Raw genomic sequence first — 19452 nt, 5'->3', positions numbered from 1 at the left:
AACAGAACTTTTCTACACGTAGATAAGCCGGCACTTCTTTATTGCAGCGCTGGGAAGCTTGGAAATCATCCCATGCTTCAAATACCTCACAAAAATCCAATCTATTTATATACTCTTTTAAAAAGTTATAATATTTTAACATAAACATGCATATACTGTTCGCTATTAATTTTGCCCTTTATAATGATTGGTTCAATTCTTATTAATATTCATATATCTTATTTCCATACAATCGCTGGCAATTGGGGTAAGACCACATTTAACCACAAGACAAAAATGGGGGAGTAGGGAGGCATGCCTGTGTGAAATAGACATATTGATCTGTCTAAATGAAATATGCTGGTATTGTTACTAAAGCACAGGTGCGGTAAAACCAAAGCACAGGTGTGGTGAGACCTTTTACAAGTACAAAACATTCCCTGCCAGCTTTGCAGTCTGCACAGCTCTGGCTTTTGCTAAGGCCTACACACGATTTTTTAGCATAAGTAAAGTTCTATATTCCTTATCCTAATATAAATTAATAAACTAATTTAATTAAAATGGTGATTAGCTATTCATTAAGCAATTAGCTCCTTAAAACTTAGGTTTGATTACAACAGAGGGAGCCAGAATCTTCTCAGGGATGTCCAATGATAGGACAAGGGGCAATGGGTGCAAGCTGGAGCGGAGGAGATTCCACAAAACATTAGGAAAAAAATTTTCACTGCGAGGGTGACAGAGCACTGGCACAGGCTCCCTAGGGAGGTTGTGGAGTCTCCTTCTCTGGAGACATTCAAAACCTGCCTGGACGCGTTCCTGTGTGACCTACTGTAGGTGATCCTGCTTTGTCAGGGGGGTTGGACTAGATGATTTTTGAGCTCACTTCCATCCCCTAACATTCTGTGATTCTGTGATATATTCTATATAGAGTTAAGAAATGTGGCAATGCAGAACTTAAGCTGCTACACTTCCGTATAAATACTGTCAGCTGTATCATCGGGAGAGAGGGGGAGGGGAAATCAAATACTACAGTCTGTCAAAGCTATTTTTATGGTCTCAGATAATCATATTCTAAACTGTGTTGTTTCTTGCTCCTCATCATTACTGGCTTTTTAACTATTCAGAAATATGCATCTCATCATTTCATATAATAATTATTTATGTATTCATTAGAAAAACACATGCGAGCGGAATTTAGTCAGAACATCTATGTATACGTGTGTTGCCTATACTTGATGAAATGGTATATCATGCAGCTTCAATCCCTCTGATCACTGGAGCCCTTATTTAATCACATGATTATTATATGTTCTATATATGTGGCCTAAAAACTTGCGTGCAGTCATCCAAATGTATTTTAGATACTTTTGGATCTAAAAAGAAACACGCGCACAAAGCTCCACTTTCCCTCCCTCCAACCCTCAACAAAAAGTACATTTTCTACCAAAGGAAATAAGCAAACAGATTACCAAACTATCCCTGTGATTGAGTTGTATACAGAATTAAATTGTGTCAGTTTTCTAAACACATCATGTGAATATCAAATCTTACATTGAGTAGGGTAGCAAGTGATTTATATGGAAATGTAATTTTGGCCACAGTGAAAAAGAAGGTTTCATACAAAGGCTATGAAGCAGAGGTATGCATACTGCAATACTGTGTCAAAACATGTTTTAAAGAGATGGAAAATAGCGAAAACTTAGGGAAGGGGAAAACCTCATGAGCCTTTTCTATGTAGCTATTTATTATGAGAATTGGGAAAGTGATTGCCTAAGATGGAAGGGATCCAAACAGTTGAACTGTTTGCCACTCTGTCGTGAGTAAATTATTGCAGAAAGTCTCATTTTTAAATTTATTGGTTTTGCATTGCAATTGCAATTCTTCCCAATCTAGACATACGGTAGAGATGTATTTGTTGTAAGAAATAGTTATAGTGTTCTGAAACTTGCTGAACACTCTATTTAAGAAATCATTGATGCTAAACAAAGATTTTTTTTTTTGTGCTTATGAAGTTCTGAACTAATGTCTACTTTTAGTACCAACATATGCATGTTAGCGACTTCTCTGGGTTAGAACAAAGATATTTCTAGTCTAGCATCTTTGTTCCACGAGTGCTTATGGAAGATTATCTCATCATGCTCTACAATTACTTTAAAGGACATTGTGGAGAGTTTGGTGCTGGTCTCTTCTCACAGGTGATTAGGGACAGAACCAAGGGGAATGGTTTCAAGTTACAGCGGGGTAAGTTTAGGCTGGACATTATGAAGAAATTCTTCATGGAAAGAGTACATTAGGAAGAAATTCTTCACAGAAAGAGTGGTCAGACACTGGAATAGACTGCGTAGGGAGGCGGTTGAGTCGCCATCCTTGGATGTGTTCAAGTGTCCCTTAGATGTGGTGTTGGGTGATACGGTTTAGGGGTGAACTTGTAGTGTAGGGTTAATGGTTGGACTCAATGATCCCAAGGGTCTTTTCCAACCTGAATTGTTCTATGATTCTATGATTACAGGAGAAGAAAAAACATGTAATATTCCTCTAATATACTTTATCTTTTCTAGTGTGTTTTCTAGTTTCTGTCTCTGAGACTGCTTTTCTTTAATAGCTCTTGATGGATGCCTTACTAGTAAATTTGATTGCTTTATGGACCCATGTGAAATTAGAATCTATAACATTCTCTTTCAAAGATATTCATGATTTAATGACTTCTGGATAGAATGAGTAGCCTTTTCTTCATTGTACACACATAGTTTGTTTAGTTCTTGTATGATAAGAAATCATGAACGATTATTTCGTATTCCTAGTCTTCAAAAGATGGTTTTTTTAAGATCCTGACATATTTTTGGAGTCCTCTCTTTTCCATCCTGAAAATTCTCAGTTCATTTAATAGTTCCCACATCTTTGATCATTCTTGTGTTCTTTTTCAACTTTTACTGCAAGATTTTTTTACAGAGGGAGAGACAACAAGTTATCAGTCCAGCTGCTCATGCAACATGAATTTATACAGTGCATAATAATGTTCTTCTGTTTGGACACCATTCTTTGCCTAATAGTTCCTTCTATTTTTATATGAGAAGATGCTTTCATAAACTTGAAAATCATATTCTAAAGGTCTCATATATAAGCAATAATAGCTAGTTCAGAACCCATAGCTGTGTAAACAAGACTGGGCAGTTTTTCTTTCCTTCAGGCAATACTTCAAATGCTGAATTAAATATACTGAATTTGGAATGCCAGTGTCACAACTAAGGCCTTTAAGCAAATCAGCCTTTAAACTTGCTAGCTTAACTGTAACTGATTAATTGTTATCTAAAAATTCTGTCTAAAAAATAAATAATTATCACTTCTTCTCCTGGATGATTTTGAACAGCATGAGTTCCAATGGAGGTCCAGGTGGAACTCCACTGGTGACTTTTCATCATAAAAGATCTGTAAAAAGTCTCCTTCAATGGAGAAACGGAAGAAGGTAATTTCCTAACTCATTACAAGATCTGATGCACATTGTTTAAAAGGTAGATCAGAAGATACTAAGACTGTAGCATACAAGATGTAAGTGTTAGGAACCATAGCTTAATCTAATCCATTTTAATTTGTTCTTTTGCCTTTTTGCTGATATTCTTGCATACATTGCCCATTGTCTGCTTTGATCTTGGGGAAGTGTACCAGGTATGCAAAGCCAAGAGAGGAATACACAGAGTCCTTCTTGTTCTTGGAATGTGCCACTGTGCTTAACATGAAGTCATAGTCCTTTATACAGACAGCTACTCTTAAGAAGAGTAAAACTCAGTGCATAACAAAACTTCGGAACCACTGTATGGTCAGGTTGCGGTGGATTGACTTTGACTAGATGCCAGGTGCCCACCAAACTGCTCTGTCACTTCTCTGCAGGAGAGGTCAGGGAGTAAACAAGATGGGAAAAAAATGAAGGAAAATAAAAAGACACTTGAAAATTGAAAGTGAAATGAAGCTACACAGTAAATAAAACTGGCAAATTATTATATTTATAAACTTAAATCTTCATGCATGAAACTGTGTTACTAGGGGTGTCAACTCTCCTCTTAAACTTTCCATTTCTGTATTGATTAGTTCCAGAAATACTTTGTAAACTGAACTGCTGCATTTTAAACATTTCAGCTGTGGTAACTGCAAGTATGCAGTACTGATGTTCAGCATTTGTGTTTGCAGTAAACAGAAGGAGCATTAAATTTGGATCTATACTAGTAAAATCACTTCAGAATATTTATGCTAACTCTTAACATTTAAATAAAATGTTTTTGCTTGAACTAGTCATGTTCAAACACCATAAACCCACAAATTGATTTTGGCATAAATTCCTGTCTTTGCTTCAACATATTCTACAATAAATAAGGTCAAAACCAATTATCACTATTACTTTACTGAAATAGTACTTCTCTGTTATTTGGATAGGAAAGCTGTATCTAACACCTAACTTCATTTCTTGTGAAATTTGTTTTCAAAAAGAAGACAGAAAACGTTATGAGGAGTGATAGACTAGTATACCTTTTTGATTGTGTGTTATTCCTGATACACAATACTCAACTAGCTGTTCTTAGACAAATGCTGTTTTTATTAATTTATTGCAAGATAAGTAGTTTTCAGTATGCAGTACAAGCATAACTCAAAGCAAAAATTGACTCTGTGCCTATTTTTTAATAATACAGTGTTATGTTTTTTAAGTTGATTTTCATCTCAACTGCATTATAAACAGATTTACAGGTGGTTTGAGATTCGTTTTGACTATTTGTTAGTCTGAAAAATTGAATAAGCAAGCATTCTCTGATCATGTTCACTTTAAGATACCTTGGAATATACAAAACTCGTACAATGATGCAATTTGTGTGTTTGAACCAAGGGTATCCAGTCTACTGGAGAGAGGATATTTGTTAATAGTTAAGGCATTTTGTCCTCTGCTTCTCAGTGCTTTAACAAAACCATAGATACAAAGAACTGCAAAAATTCATTGCATCTTGGACAATAGATCAGTCAAAGCACTAAGTATTTATGCTGCAGGGTACAAGGTTGATTAAAAATAGCCAAGTTAGGCATTTCTAACTAAAAAAGACATTTTGGATAACTTTGTACTTCACAGGAGATCCACTCTGAGCATCATGTGAGATCATGTGTCGTTCAGGTGAGACTGCCATTAATTTCAGTTAATTTCATTTGCAGTAACTCATCAACACCGAGGTCGCGGGTTCAATTCCCACTTGGTCCCCATGTGTTACCTGGTCTAGTTGAGAGGTGGCGTCCCTGCCCATGACAGGGAGGTTGGACTAGATGATTTCTAAGATCCCTTCCAGCCTATGCCATTCTATGATTCTATGATCATACGATGATGTGATCATCATGGCTAGGCTTCGTGAACAAAGATATGGGAAGGACTCTACCCACACTTGCTACAAGCACACTGATGGCTAAAAAGGCTAAGGCGGGATAGGTAAATAACAGCACTGGTGGCAAGAGCTGCTGAAGAGAGATAGCACATGAGAAGGCCATTTAATACAATGATAGACAGAAGGAGAGAGAAATTTTCTAAGCAAATATATGCAGTAGAGTCCATAATTAGCAAACACTAAAACTGACAGCCGTGATTCCTGGTCTTTTCCCTTGGTTGCCACCAGATAATTACAGGGTCTGCTGCAGGAGTAGTGCCTGTAGAAAGATAAGAAGCTATGGCAGCTCTGAAGTTTCTTAGATCAGTTTGGAGTTTTGCGCACTCTAAAATTCTAAATCCATGTGAGCTGGGCTTTCAGTAGTTCTAGATGGTGGGATTTTTATTATTATGCTCTTAATATAACATATAAGTATAGACTTTTAATTTAGATTAAAAAAGAAGTTTGTATCAACTTGTTGTTTTGTTACTTCATTATGAAGCACATTTTAATTATATTTCTGCACATATGCTTTGATGTTCCTGTCTTATCTGATAGAGAATGGAGAATGAACCAGAAGCATAGCATGAAACTGGGTTTTGTCTATTAAGGCATCTACCTCTTTTATTATTGAAGCTGAAAGGTGTTTATTGAACAAGGCAGATAGTTACAATTAAAAAAAAAGAGAAAGTTAATGGTAAATTAATGTGTGATTCTTTAAGTGTCAAAATTGCTTTTTCATTAAAGTTCCTAACTAGCATAATACATCAGACTAATAGTTCATTCAATTTAGTTGAACTGTTTAAATGAACACAATTACATATTCCTCACATTTAGGGTGTAAATTCTGAGACAGGGATCCATTTGCAGACATTCTGAGTACTCTTAGATGAAGCTGAAGTTAACTGAAACTGTATTTGAAACAAATAAAATGGTATCCAGATAAAGAACAGTATCATATTGGCAACTTAGACCTCTGGAATACTTTGGAGAGTTTAACATTTCTTTGCCTCAGTTCCATGCCTGCACTGTATGATGTTAGTATTATTGCTTCCTAGACTCACACTGAGAAAAGAAGGCATGCTGGCAGAGTTCATGAAACTTGTAGCTGTCCCTTCAAAGATCTTGATGTAGGCCTTTGGAATATTGATAAAAGCCTTTCAGAAATCCAGCTAGACTGCATTCCTTTCACAATCCTTACCACAGTCATTTGCAATTCACATTTCTCGAAGACTCCTTCATAGCTGGGATCATCAAATTGCAGAGCATGTCAAAGGGGAATTCTGACAGGCATTTAGCCAAATTCGTTTATTCATGTTCAACTTGTCGTCTACCTGGATCCTTGTCTGTAAAGCTGATATTTTGTCTGTTGAATCCCTGTATTCTGTTGAACCCTTGTATTCTGTCCCAAGTTTAATTTATTTTGAAAGGATTTCATCTTTTGTCAGCCCATTCCTCCTGCTTATAAAGATCCCTCTGATAGGCAGTCTTGCGGAAGTATGCTTCGTTACCCTATGAATTTGATGCCAACTACAAGATTTCTGAGCATGCATTTTGTCCTGGCATCCAAGTCACCAATGAAGATGTTAAACAGTATCAGTGAAACCACTTACAGTGAGCTGACCCTTAATCTATGAAATGCTCATTGCTGCCCTTTGAGCGTGAAGGGTTCAGTAAGTTACTTATAGTCCATGTATGCAGTCCACACCTCCCCAGCTGTGGCCCAAGAGTGTTGAGTGACTGCATGAAAACCTTGCCAAAACAAACAACGTTCACTGCTGTTCCATTAACTATTATGGCTCATCATTTCATAGCACAAGCCAGTTCACACTTAAATTTCATGCACATACTCTGCTGAATGTTCTCACCTACACAGTTAAGTAAATACAGATTTTTCATGGTAAAGTCCTCTGATGTTCATGTTTCCAATGTCTGTCTTTGCAGCCTGCAATTTTATTGACATATTGTTGCAATGAGAGAGGTAACAATTTCTGTTGGGAGTAGGAGGAGCCAATGACAAAAGAGGCAACAATTTCTGTTGTGATAAAAGAGGCAACAATTGCTGCTGCAGAAAAGAGGCAACAATTTCTGCTGCAAAAAAAAAAAGGGACAAATCAGTTTGGCAGAAGCTAAACCTCCTTGCGTTCCAGCTTGTCCTCAGATATCAGAGAGGCTGGGGGCGGCTGGGCTTAGGTTCTGAGTGATGCCCAATTCAATGTCACTAATGCAACGCACCATATGCCTTCGATCTGGCAGTGCCCCTGGATTTACAAGGCCATCCTTCACAAGAGTGGCAATATACTCATACAGCTAAACTCAGCGTGTCAGTGTCAACAGGGATTCACGTGGCCAGATTGGAATCAAATATAGTTTACTGAAGTGACAGATACACAGATTCGTTTTGGTTGCCAATGATAGTGACTGTCTGCAAAACACGTGCAAAAGTTACAAGTGTACTTATCAGCCTTTTGTGTATTCTTCAAATTGCGAAGTCTTGGTTTGAAAGTAGTCAGTTATCATGGTTAATTAATTTTGCCTCTCTTAAAGAGTTTTAGATATTTTAAAGAAAAGCACTATGAGTGATTAAGTCAATGAATTATTAGTGTTAGTGTGAGGCCTCTTAGAGTGCTAAACCTGAAGGTGGGGATATTTGGTTTGTTCTTGGCTTTTTTTTTCAATATCTAGTGCAAGTACCTGATGATCATTGACATATATTAGTGGTTATCATGATAACTACTATTTTCCTCTGACGGCATTGGTTTAGTATCTTTAAACTCTGAAGGTCTCAATTTGTGGACTTGAACCATGGTATTCAAAAAGAAGTTCCTTAGATACGAATAACTTCGGAGCAGGGTTTATTTTCTAATTTAGGCATCATGATCGCTAAAAAATCCTAGGCATCTTAGCTTTCAAGTTGTTATGTTTTAAGAAAAAAGTAATAATGGGTGGGAGTTGGTTTATTTTCTTCCTTCCTCATGGGAAAATATCTCTTCCATTCCAAGTTAATGAATTTTGACATTATTTTACTATTGCCACCAGAAACTTCCTCTGGCTCAGGCACTACCGTACTGACGGATTCTAAAACAGAATTCAGTGGAATTACCACTATATGTTTGCCCAGTGTTTTCTTCTATGGGGATTTGCTGTTGGCCATTATCAGTTAGAGGATATTTCTGACCGTGTGGAATTTTTGATACTTATTTAGAATGTGTTTAGTATACAGCTGTGTTACTGTGGTAGATCACAGACTCTTGTCTACAGAGCTATGGATTCTGCCTGATGTAAATTCAGACCATATGTTGAGCTTAGAATGCAAAGATTAATCTTGGTGTTATGTGTCCCGTAGTGTCTGTATCCCTACCTTGTGTGTGTGTCCCATTACTCCCCATCCCCTTTTCTTTTAGCCTCTGTGTTCAACCAACCTTAGTGAAAGGTGTTATCAAGGGGAAGCACTTTTCCAGACTGGTTATTTATCAACTGTCACTCAGTAGGGATTTTATGTTTTAGAAGCTGATCAGGAAAGCTGTATCTTCCTATATCTGGAGCCTGATGAGAAGGCCCAGCTTCATAAACTCAGATCCTGAGGGCTTCTCAAGAAAAGAGTGATCTTCCAAATATCCATTAATATTTGATTTTAAATTTAATTCTCTATCTGCAATATGCATTGGATTATTCTATGTATGACTGAGAAGATAAACTGTAAAACTGCACAGTTTTGCATGGGATGCAGGGTAAGTTTTTGTTTGAGCTACAGAAGTGTTCCAGAGGTATCAGGACTTGACATTGTAGACAGCTGAATGTCATTCCAGATCTTGGCAAAAAGCTATACAAGAAGATCAGAAAACAGTGATCTAAAGAACAGTTTCTAGATTCTTTGGTTTATAAAATCTAAAAATCATGGAGACCCAGGGTCTGGGTCCATAGTGGGATTCTGGTACATGACCTCTGCAACATGGATTTCTACAGCGCATGGAGAGACATAATCACATTTATTGTTATGTATTTGAAACACAAATACAAAACTCTGAGTAGCTATTTAGCATTGATTTATATTGGATCAGTGATCAGTGTTTTTAAAATGAACTTTTTCTTGTCTTGGAAGAAATTAAAAGGTTAGTAGCAATAGAAAACAATCGGGTTAATATTTCTGTACTTAAGTGCATATGCTACCGCTACTGTGACAGCAAATTATATTCCAGTAGCATCTTTAAAAGGTGGAATGCTATTATTCAGTGTAAGATATAAATCTGAGTGAAATATCTGAGATAAGATATTGGATGTAAAATAAATTACATGGTCTCCATGTTGTCCAGACTGGTATACTTACTGGAATATTACAGCTCCCTTTTTCCCATATATGAAGAGATATGCATGTGGGAATGGATGCATCTTGCCCAGAATTCAGGCAGGTAGTGGTAAGGGTGCATTCCTACAAACTCTGACTTGTGAGCATGCTAAGTTGCACCCCCAAGGCACAAGGCAGACATAACCATGAACTCCCCGCACCCCACCCTGTGACAAATCAAAAAAATGAACTCTAGATCTAAAAGAAACCATCTGATGTTCACTTCAGTATCTGGAGTTATTGCATAAATAGTGTGTCTGAATGTATTTAAGAAAGTACAAGCAGAAGTAGTAGGATTGGTGCCTGTGAATAGTGAGGCAGAGATATAGAAAGGGAAGAAGGACCGGGAAAAAATAAAAGGAGATGAGAATAAGAAGAGATGAAAGGAAAGAGAGTGGGAAGAGCGAAAGAAAAAAATGGAAACTATTTTAAAAGCATCTGAGACTATGTGTAGCTGGGAAAGCTAGCAAGACAAGAAGGAAAGATTTTTTAACAGGTTTTAAACAAACATAAAACAGAGAAGCTGCCAAAATATTGCTTTTAAATATTTGTTTAAGGTTTTGTATGTGTACAATTTGAATGGATATTTTTTGGAATGATTATTGATTTGAAGATAAATGCTGAGGTCACTGAATGTCAGTCTCCTTGTTTTCTTTCTACGAAGTAAAATTATCACAGGTTTGTTGTTTTATTTTTTTCCCTGAAGAGAGATGGTTTCTGAAAGTATTGTTGAAAAGCAATCTGTCTGTCTTGTAGTGGAACAGGTTCCATCACGTTATAGGTATTTTTCAAAGCATTTCCTTGAGGGAAAGTATCCTGGTTTTTAAGAGTGTATTCCTTGATAAATTCTACTTTGGTTTGGCTATTCAGAAGCACTACTTAGGTTGCTCACAGCTGTAAGTACTGCCCTGTTCTGGGATTTTATAGCTTGATCTGGCCCTGTCACATTTCTTCCTTACTCTTCTCTGATGTGGTTGCTTCTCATTACAGATTCTGGTGCGGCAGAGGAACATTCAAATTTTTTTTCAGCAGAATAATCCCTTCATACTACCTGTTTCTGCGTACATAATTTCAAAACTGAAAGTAAGCTGCTAAATTTATGATTAACACCAACCTCAAGTGAATAAATGCAAGTGAATAAATTCTGTTTTGGAAACAAACAAAACCACACTGATATTTAAGTGAAGAAACATAATTAAGAAGACAAGTGATATAAAGACTTTTACTTGAATATTTTCTCTCCCACTAAAATATAATAATCATCTGACAACAGTGATATTGCTGTAGTCAGGTATATACACAGGATGCAAGATCCATGGCATCCCCAGCTTAGGGCTCCAAGGTACCTTTCTGTGGTTTTATATAAGTTTAATGAAGTAAGTAATATTTACAGTGACTGCAGAAAAAAACCCCTTATATTTCTTTACTTTTTTCCAGTTTCAATCACTATAGTAGTATTTAGGAAATTATAATAGACCTGATCTTAATTTGATATAATGTTGACTGAAGTGCAAACAAAGGTATCTTAAGTATTTCTGAGCCCCTTCAGTAAAGAGGTCTTTTTACCTGACCAGTGTTAATGTTTTAAAATATCTTCCCAGTAGTTAACATATACTCTGGTTTTGCTAGTTTTGTCATGTTTTATAATCACCTCTTCTTATGGTATTTTTACCGACCAGGTATTTTTACACAGCTGTCTGCAACCTATTCTGTAATCCACACCTCCAGTTTATATTTAAATAGGTGGGATTTGGGTTTTGGGAGTTTTTTTGTTGTTTTTGTTTGTTTGTTTGGGAGTTTCTGGGGTTTTTTTTGTTTGTTGATTGTTTTTGTGGTTTTGTTTGTTTTGTTAGTAGGAATTTTTTTGAGTTTCTTTGGTTTTTTTTCCCTCTTTCTTCTCTTCAGAGATTCAGTGACTTTTTATAGTTAAGAACAGGGATTAATGTCATAGAATCATGGAATGCGTTGAGCTGGACCTTCAAAGGTCATGTAGTCCAGCCCCACTGCAGCAGGCAAGGACATCTTTAACTAGATCAGGTTGCTCAGAGCCCATCAAGCCTGATCTTGAATGGCTCTAGGAATCGAGCCTCCACCACCTTTCTGGGCAACGTTTCACCACCCTGATAGAAAAGAATTTCTTGCTGATGTCCAACGTATATCTACCCTGCTCTAGTTTTAAACTATTGCCCCTCGTCCTATTACTACACTCCCTTGTAAACAATTCCTTCCCAGCTGTCAAACTGATGTCGGATGTCGAACTGATACTGCATCTGGAGGAGTTAGAAACTCACTCATTGATACAATATACCACAGTAGAACATTCTTGCTTCTGATAACGGCAAGCTGTAAATGGTAAAAGCTACTGGCCATTTACATATAATATTTCTGCTCTATAATAAACAATATAGCAGATTATATCTCCCAGTGTCATGGCTTCAGTCCCTGGCAGAACTTGCCCTCAAAACTGGATTTATTTTGTTAAGGGAGGAAAAATGAGGTGATAAATGCATCATTTAACTCCTAGACTTATATTTTCTGTTTCCATAGGAATGTCATGGAGTTTAGGCTCTGAGGGTGATGCTGCCCTGTGCATCTGAGAACACTCCACACACACCACACTGATGTTTGCCTCTTCCATCTTGGCTACAGACAGGTTATGAACAGAGATTTTCAGGGAATTACCTGTCAAGGAGCTCTGCTCCAGGTACTCGTCTGGAGGCCTAAGGCTCTTCTTTTTTTTTTTTTTCCGCCCTCAATAAGAATGCAATAGTTTTGCCTTTAGAAAATAAGAAATGTTTTAAAAAAACTTGTACATAATATTTTTCTTATCAAATAATAATTTAAATTGTACTTCATCGTGTAATATGTGAAGTGTTTTTCACATAAATATTCAGGTTTTGAGAGAAAATAAAGATTCAAATGTGTTAGTTATAGTCGATTTTTTTTTCATAATTTTGAAGAAATATGCATCATCAGTGAATTGACTGTTTCTGGGCAAGACAACTGTTTCTTAATTCTATAAAATTTTGCATTTGGCTGTTTTATTACAATATAGGCATGTGATAGAAGTTGTAAGTGGGATAGAAAAATATTGTGTGGAAGATTAAGAAATAATTCTTAGGAAATTCCTCTGGCGAAATTAGTGTTATCACCTATGATGATGATGATGATGATATAACAACAATGTATTAATAATTATAATAAAAATAATGATTTGACTATCATAGCTAATAAATGAAAGGAAATTTAAAAAAAATTAAAGGCAGATGAACTGTTAGTATCAACAAAATAATACAGTAATGCCTCTCTTGATTTCAAAATGCCATCTCCCTTAAGGTAGAGGTTCCCTTTTCTACTATTGAACTCTAATTAAAAATTATAAGCATGTTTATTATAGCTACTTGCTTTCTGTATATAGGTATCTACAGTAATACTGGAATTAATTGAAAAAAAACTCTTGAAATATTGTAGAATTTGAATGTGCTGTGTTGATTGGCAATGGTTTTAAACTAGAGCAGGGTAGATTTAAATTAAGCATTAGGAAGATTTTTTTTTTTACCATAGTAAATGCGGTTCTTTAGTTCTTCACCGTAGTATGTTCTTTACCATAATAAAAGGATGGGGGCCTCATCCCTGGAGACATTCAAAGTCAGGCTTGATGAGGCTTCGAGCAACCTGATCTAGTTAAAGATGTCCCTGCTCACTGCAGGAGGGGTTGGACTAAATAACCTTTAAAGGTGCCTTCCAGCCCAATACATTCTATGATTCTATGAATCATCATACGAAGGTTACCATTTTTCACAGAGGGAACAAGCTGATCAGCACAAGCTTATTTCATGATCATCAGTCATGACTTTCCTAAATTAAATAGTGACTTTGGAAAACAGAGATAGTTACCCCTTTAGAAATGGAGTATCAAAATATTTACCTGCCTTTTGAGATGTTTGTATAGTCAATTCAATAAAGAAGAACAATACTTGTTCTATCAGTTGTCTACCAGAAGTTTTGAGTCATTCAGTATCCAAATAGGTATGTCTCAGGAAGTGTGTATGATAGTGTCACTGAAGAACCATCTCATATAACATAGGAGCTGAAATGCTTCTGATGAAGCACTAGATTTTTAAAACCATAGTTAATAACACAATATTCAACTTAACTTAATTCATACATTTCCTTTTCCTTGTGTCAGATACTGCATGCAGTTTGAAAATCATGAGTCAGTCTCATTTGTGCATGTCTAGTGGGCAGTGTCACTTGAGTTTTGAGTCACAGAATATTACTTCTGGAAATGAAAAGAATCAGGATTTTCTTGATCTTAATGTAAAATTCACACAAAATTGAGCCATCGAGTTTAATTATAGGACAACAAAGCTTTCCTTCCTGAAGATAGATATTGACATGCCTCTCTGATGCTTGCATTTTTGAAAAAGAAATAAAAATTGTGTTAATTACATAGTATTGCTTTGTAGTATACTTAAAAATTGAAAGATGAAAAACCTAGAGATTTTTCATGCTTTGGCAGCAGAGTGGCATGATCTCCAATTCCTATATAACTTCTTATATGTTGCAATTCTTACAAATGTAGAATTTTAACTTATTAAATCCTCAGCTCTTCAGCCTCTAACCTAAAGGCAGTTACACAAGAGAGAAGAGTATACAGTGCCATCACGTTAATGTGTGACTTTTTTTATGTAAGTGTCCACATGAGTTGTGAGACACCGAAGTGAAGTGGCTTTCTATTAATATTAGAGCTGTTTAGTACATGGGTTAGCCAAGAAAGTTCTAAGTTCTGGACCCCCATCACACGTCTAAATTTTTAAAAGAGTATTTGATAACTTGAACAATGATGAGCCTTTGGTTAACCTGAAAAATGAGATTTTTTTTCCCCTTGGATTGAAATGAACATGGATGGCCACATAATTTATTTTTTTCTTGTTGAAATTTATTCAATTACTTTGGTTTTAGTTCGTGTTACGGTAAAAAGGAAGTTACTGAAATCATGCATTATTTTTCTTGCAATATGAAATACCAGAGGCAATAAAAAATAGGAGAAAATGTATTTTTCACGGTGTCAAGTTGAAAGGGTTGAAAGTACTTCTCTACTAATACTAATTTTATTTACTTCTTTTTGCATCAAGTAGATTTATTCCAAAATTGTATGACAAAGCTTTACTTAAATTAAACAAATTTTTTCTTTAAAGACTGTGTACTCTGTATTTACCAGTGTATTTGCTCATACCAGATTTAATATCATTAGGATTTTCTTCTTTGTTTTATAAATTATTAACTTATAAAATTTATTTTGTATTGCAATCACACTTTTTTTTTAGATATTTCATACACCATGATATACTCTCTTCTTAGTCTCACAGGTTATTGAGTGAGTTTGTATTTTCTGCACTGGTGTTAATTTTAGAAATGTTGATCACTTTTCAAGAACAAAGCTGAAATTTCTTCATGATTCAAACAGTAGCTATAAATGTGAAAAAACACTTTTTTGTTCCTCAGATTTCTCATATTGATTGAATTTTCTCATACATATGCATTCATGCACAATATGTGTGTTTGCATGTATTCGTGGTGGATTTTGATTCTAAACACGTTATAAATTTATCTTGAAGAAAGAAAAAAACACACACTCTAACCCCAAACAAAAATTTCTGAGGCATTTCTGAAACTGTTTCCTCTAAATTTACTCCTTTAAATATTTTTTACGTTGGGTTGTTTTAGGAAATGCTAAGGCTTGGCAAGCCTTGTGGAATAGTTTATCAACAGGAGCAATTTCTCCTGTGCTGTACAGTTAAACGCAAAAAAAAAAGTCAGCAAATATTTGTGGATCTAGATAATTCATAATATTTCAGGTGACATACTGCATTTACTTAAGGTCTGTCTTTAACTGTTACACGGTGTTGTACTCTCTACTTCTGCCACATGTTATAGTCTTTTCCAGTTGTTGCTTCTGTTCCTTGGCAGGAAAAGCAGTTTCAGAATTGGCATAATAGTGCTCTGTTTTTTTCATTTTTTAAAAAAAATTTTTCCCCCCTTCTCTTTCTCTCTTCTGTATTTAAAGAGATGTATTGAAGTATAGAACTATTTATTATTCTGGCTTTGAATTTCTGCAGTTGTTCTCTTGTTTGCAAGAGAAATGTAGCAAAAATTATTTTAACACTGTTTTAAAAAAATGAAATTAACTAATGCGTTTGGACTACAATTAATGCAAATAATTCAGAGACTGAAATGAGAGAGATTACTAATGTCAGTTTGATCTGGAAAGCATGTTTTCATTGATGTGAAGGAAGAAGCTCCGTAAAAACTGGTTTACTAGAAAAAGAAATCTTATACCTTAATCTTATATTCTGAATGCAGAATTCACATTGTTACCCATTTCAGACTTAGACCTGTATGTTTTACACTCTGAGCTCTGTTTGTATTTTTCTTTTCTGACAGTGAACTCACATGAATGACTCTTTGAGCAGTGCTGCCATCGCAGTTCAGACAAAGGTGCTGTGACTACTCTGCCGCATTGCCTTTCACTGTCAAATAACTTCCCAAGTCTGACTCAGGCTATACTGTCATGTTTATTACAGTCTTACCTCTGAAATTAATTTTCATTTTAAATACTTCCCTTCTTACAGGGTGATACTTGTCAGTCAATTTAATTGAAATGTCATGCTGACCTTTATCTGAAATGCTCTGAACTTCCTGTGGTTGATGGAAGTTCTTTTTGCTTTGATTTCAATTAAAATCCTTAAATTACCAGTGTACAAAACCTGCATGCTAATTAACCTTATGAAACTGCCTGCTAATTAATCTTGCAAACAATATATCTTTTGCAGAGGTAGTTCAGCTGAGCCTGCCTGAAGATCAAAAACTAAGCATTACTGTGGCAACAGTGGGACAAAGTGCTGTCTTAAGTTGTGCAGTCCAGGGAACTCTGAGACCTCCCATCATCTGGAAGAGGAACAACGTCATTCTGAATAGCTTGGATTTGGAAGATATCAATGTAAGTAGGAGAAAGCTCTATTTAACATCTTATTGTCAAAACATTGTGTAATTAAATACTCCTGATATTTGAAAGAAAAGAAATGAGAATATGTGTGAAAAACTCAATCTGTTTTTATTTTGCTGGATATTCAAACCCTTGTTGTTAAATATAGAGAAAACATGTTTCAAAGACCAATCATTTAAAAGAATAAATATAGCAACAAAAGCATGTGAGGACAAAATCACAGTGTAAAAGCACATGAGCCCAAAATACAGTCAGTGGTATACATTCAGGATTATAGAGGCAGCAGGAAACAAAGAAGAAATCTGTGAATTGAATATTTTAAGGAATGCATAGTGATTGAGTATGAACAGATCCTAATAATAACCTTATACTTTCATAGATGAATAAAAATGTGGTTTTTGACAATATAGATATTTTACTACAAAATTGGTTGATTTGCTCATTCATCCAAATATTCTGAAGTTTATATGGCACTTCTCAAAAAATCACCAATTAATGTTATCATAACTTGAAATATTTTTTAAGAAGGAAAATACTTGCCGTCTGACTTTGTCATGACCTCAAAATGTGGAGCAAACCAGAAAATGACAAACATAATTACATCTTCGGATGACACTCTAAAAATAATCTTTCAGCTGCAGTTTGTATAATTACTCTTCTTTGCCCTTTTTATATTAGCAAAGTTATAAATGTGGACAAATGGTTAGATCAAGAGTCATGCTTCCTCTCTGACTCAAGTAAGTAAAAAATTACTGGAATTGTTACATATGTGGAGTATCACCACAGTCAAATACCTAGCTTGTTTACTTCATTTTGTTATGAATGTTTTTATTTCTAAGGTGGCAATTGTATTTGCACATCACCTTTGTTTTGTTTGATATTTTTACATTAGTTCTATTTGTAAACTGAGCTTCCTCATATCTTTTTAAAATAAGGGGCTGTTTCAAAGCTCATCTTCCTTGAACAGTAGGTTTACATCACTTGAGATGCTTAGGATGAAGGTAACATCCTCTGAAAAGTTCTCAGTTAAATAATTATTGCTTTTGTTAGTTTGGTATTAATCATGTGACTGACGTTCAAAAGCGTCTTGCCCACATTCAGCAGCTCCTTTCTGTGATATTTTTTAGCTTTCTGAAATATTTATGATGCTCAAAAATAACAATTTGGAGATATTAGTGAGCAATTCTAAGTACAATATGAGGCATGCGCTGTAGCAACAAACAGGAACGTGCATCTGGGCACAGATAAATAGAAGGGAAATGATGAATGGAAATAATGAAGCTAAAGTCTCAGTTTCAAATTGAAAGGTTCAGTCGACTGTATTTGCAAGTGTGGAAAGAGCAAATGTTTTCAAAGCCTGATACATACATTTTGAGTATAAAAGTAATAATTAAAACAATCCAACCCAAACCAACAGAGAAACTTCGGGTGCAAGTGCCCAGGTGCTGGCAGTGGATGCTGCAGGGGCATCCTCTAAGGGCCAAGGCTGGGACTGCCCTGTGCCAGAAACAGCCAGTTTCAGGTGGTTCCAACCCACCACCACAGGGCATCACCGGAAAAGCATATTCAAAAAAGGGCATGAAACACTGGAGAGAGGACTAGAGAACGAATGTCAGAGGAAAGTCCAAGGCTGGAGGAGCAGGAGGTGCTCCGTGGTGGAGCAGATATAACCAGCAGCTACACTGGAACAGATTAATCTTGAAGGACTTCACCCCATGGAGAGCCCTGGCTAGAGCAGACAAAAAAGGTGAGAAGAGAAGCAAAGAGAAACTGCTGTGTACTGATTGTACCCCTCAAACCTTACGCACCACTCAGGCAGATAATGGAGTTGAGAGTGAAGGACTGAAGTTAATCCTGCAGAAGAGAGGGGAGAAAAAACTTTTTTTTTTAGTAATCTATGTATTTTTTCCCAATCTATGCATTTTGTTTGTTTTTGTTGGCAGTAAATTAAACTGTTTCTCAAGGCCAAGTCTGTTTAGCCCTCCATGGCAATTAGTAAGCAATCTCCCTGTCTTTCTCACCCCATGAGCTGGGTGGGCATTGGTCTATTAACCAGGGCCAACTCAGCACATTTCTGAAGTACTTATCATGCCTAGAAGAGTTGAGTACAGCAATTTTAAAGACTCATGGCATGCCCAGTTTGAAGTCAGATTACAGTGGCGATCAGACATTCAAAGCTGCAATTGCTAGAAGTGGCTAGGTTTGGTTTTATTTACTAGGAGAGGAGGAATATGTGACAGCATACTGAATTGAAAAACCACATAAACATAAAATAACATAAAAATAAAGGTCTGCAAAGTGTTGTCTGAGTACTGGAATGATGTCTGTACATAATTTTGTGTACCGGTACAGTAAGACCTGTAAAGCGAGTGTGAGTTTCCAGTGACAGCAGGACATAATTCTGAAGATTAATGTATTCATAATTTATTTGTTAGCTTAAGAAAAATGTAAACAAACTGGAATATTTGGAGGTCTTTTTAAGCAAAAATTATTCCTTAACTCCTTAATATTAACCTTTCTAAGTCCTTTAATATTATTAGTCATGATTCAAATATAGAAAGAGAATGACAGATCCAGTATCCATGGAGGGAGGCACTAAAATTGATATCACCTATGTATATACCTGATATTAGTCTAATATATCTTTGTAGTTAAGCTAACAGTGCATAAAAGAAAGAGTCTAAATACAAAAGAAAAAGAATGGACATAAAGATATTGATGAGCTAAAT

General features: G+C 35.8%; 1 protein-coding gene across 1 annotated transcript in view; it reads left to right on the top strand.

Annotated features, from left to right (window-relative positions):
- Positions 1 to 19452, top strand: part of LOC104272738 (follistatin-related protein 5-like) — a gene marked incomplete at its 3' end in the record, with an annotated part of 69048 nt that overhangs the window by 23837 nt on the left and 25759 nt on the right. Inside the window, exon 4 of the mRNA XM_009867813.1 lies at positions 16551 to 16717. Coding sequence (XP_009866115.1) covers positions 16551 to 16717 — 167 coding nt within the window. The remainder of the gene's footprint in view (positions 1 to 16550; positions 16718 to 19452) is intronic.

This window comes from Apaloderma vittatum, unplaced genomic scaffold (genome assembly GCF_000703405.1).
Source record: "Apaloderma vittatum isolate BGI_N311 unplaced genomic scaffold, ASM70340v1 scaffold604, whole genome shotgun sequence".
Taxonomy (NCBI): Eukaryota; Metazoa; Chordata; class Aves; order Trogoniformes; family Trogonidae; genus Apaloderma; species Apaloderma vittatum.
Note: the sequence above shows the minus strand (reverse complement) of the source record. Positions and strands in the feature narration are given on the sequence as shown.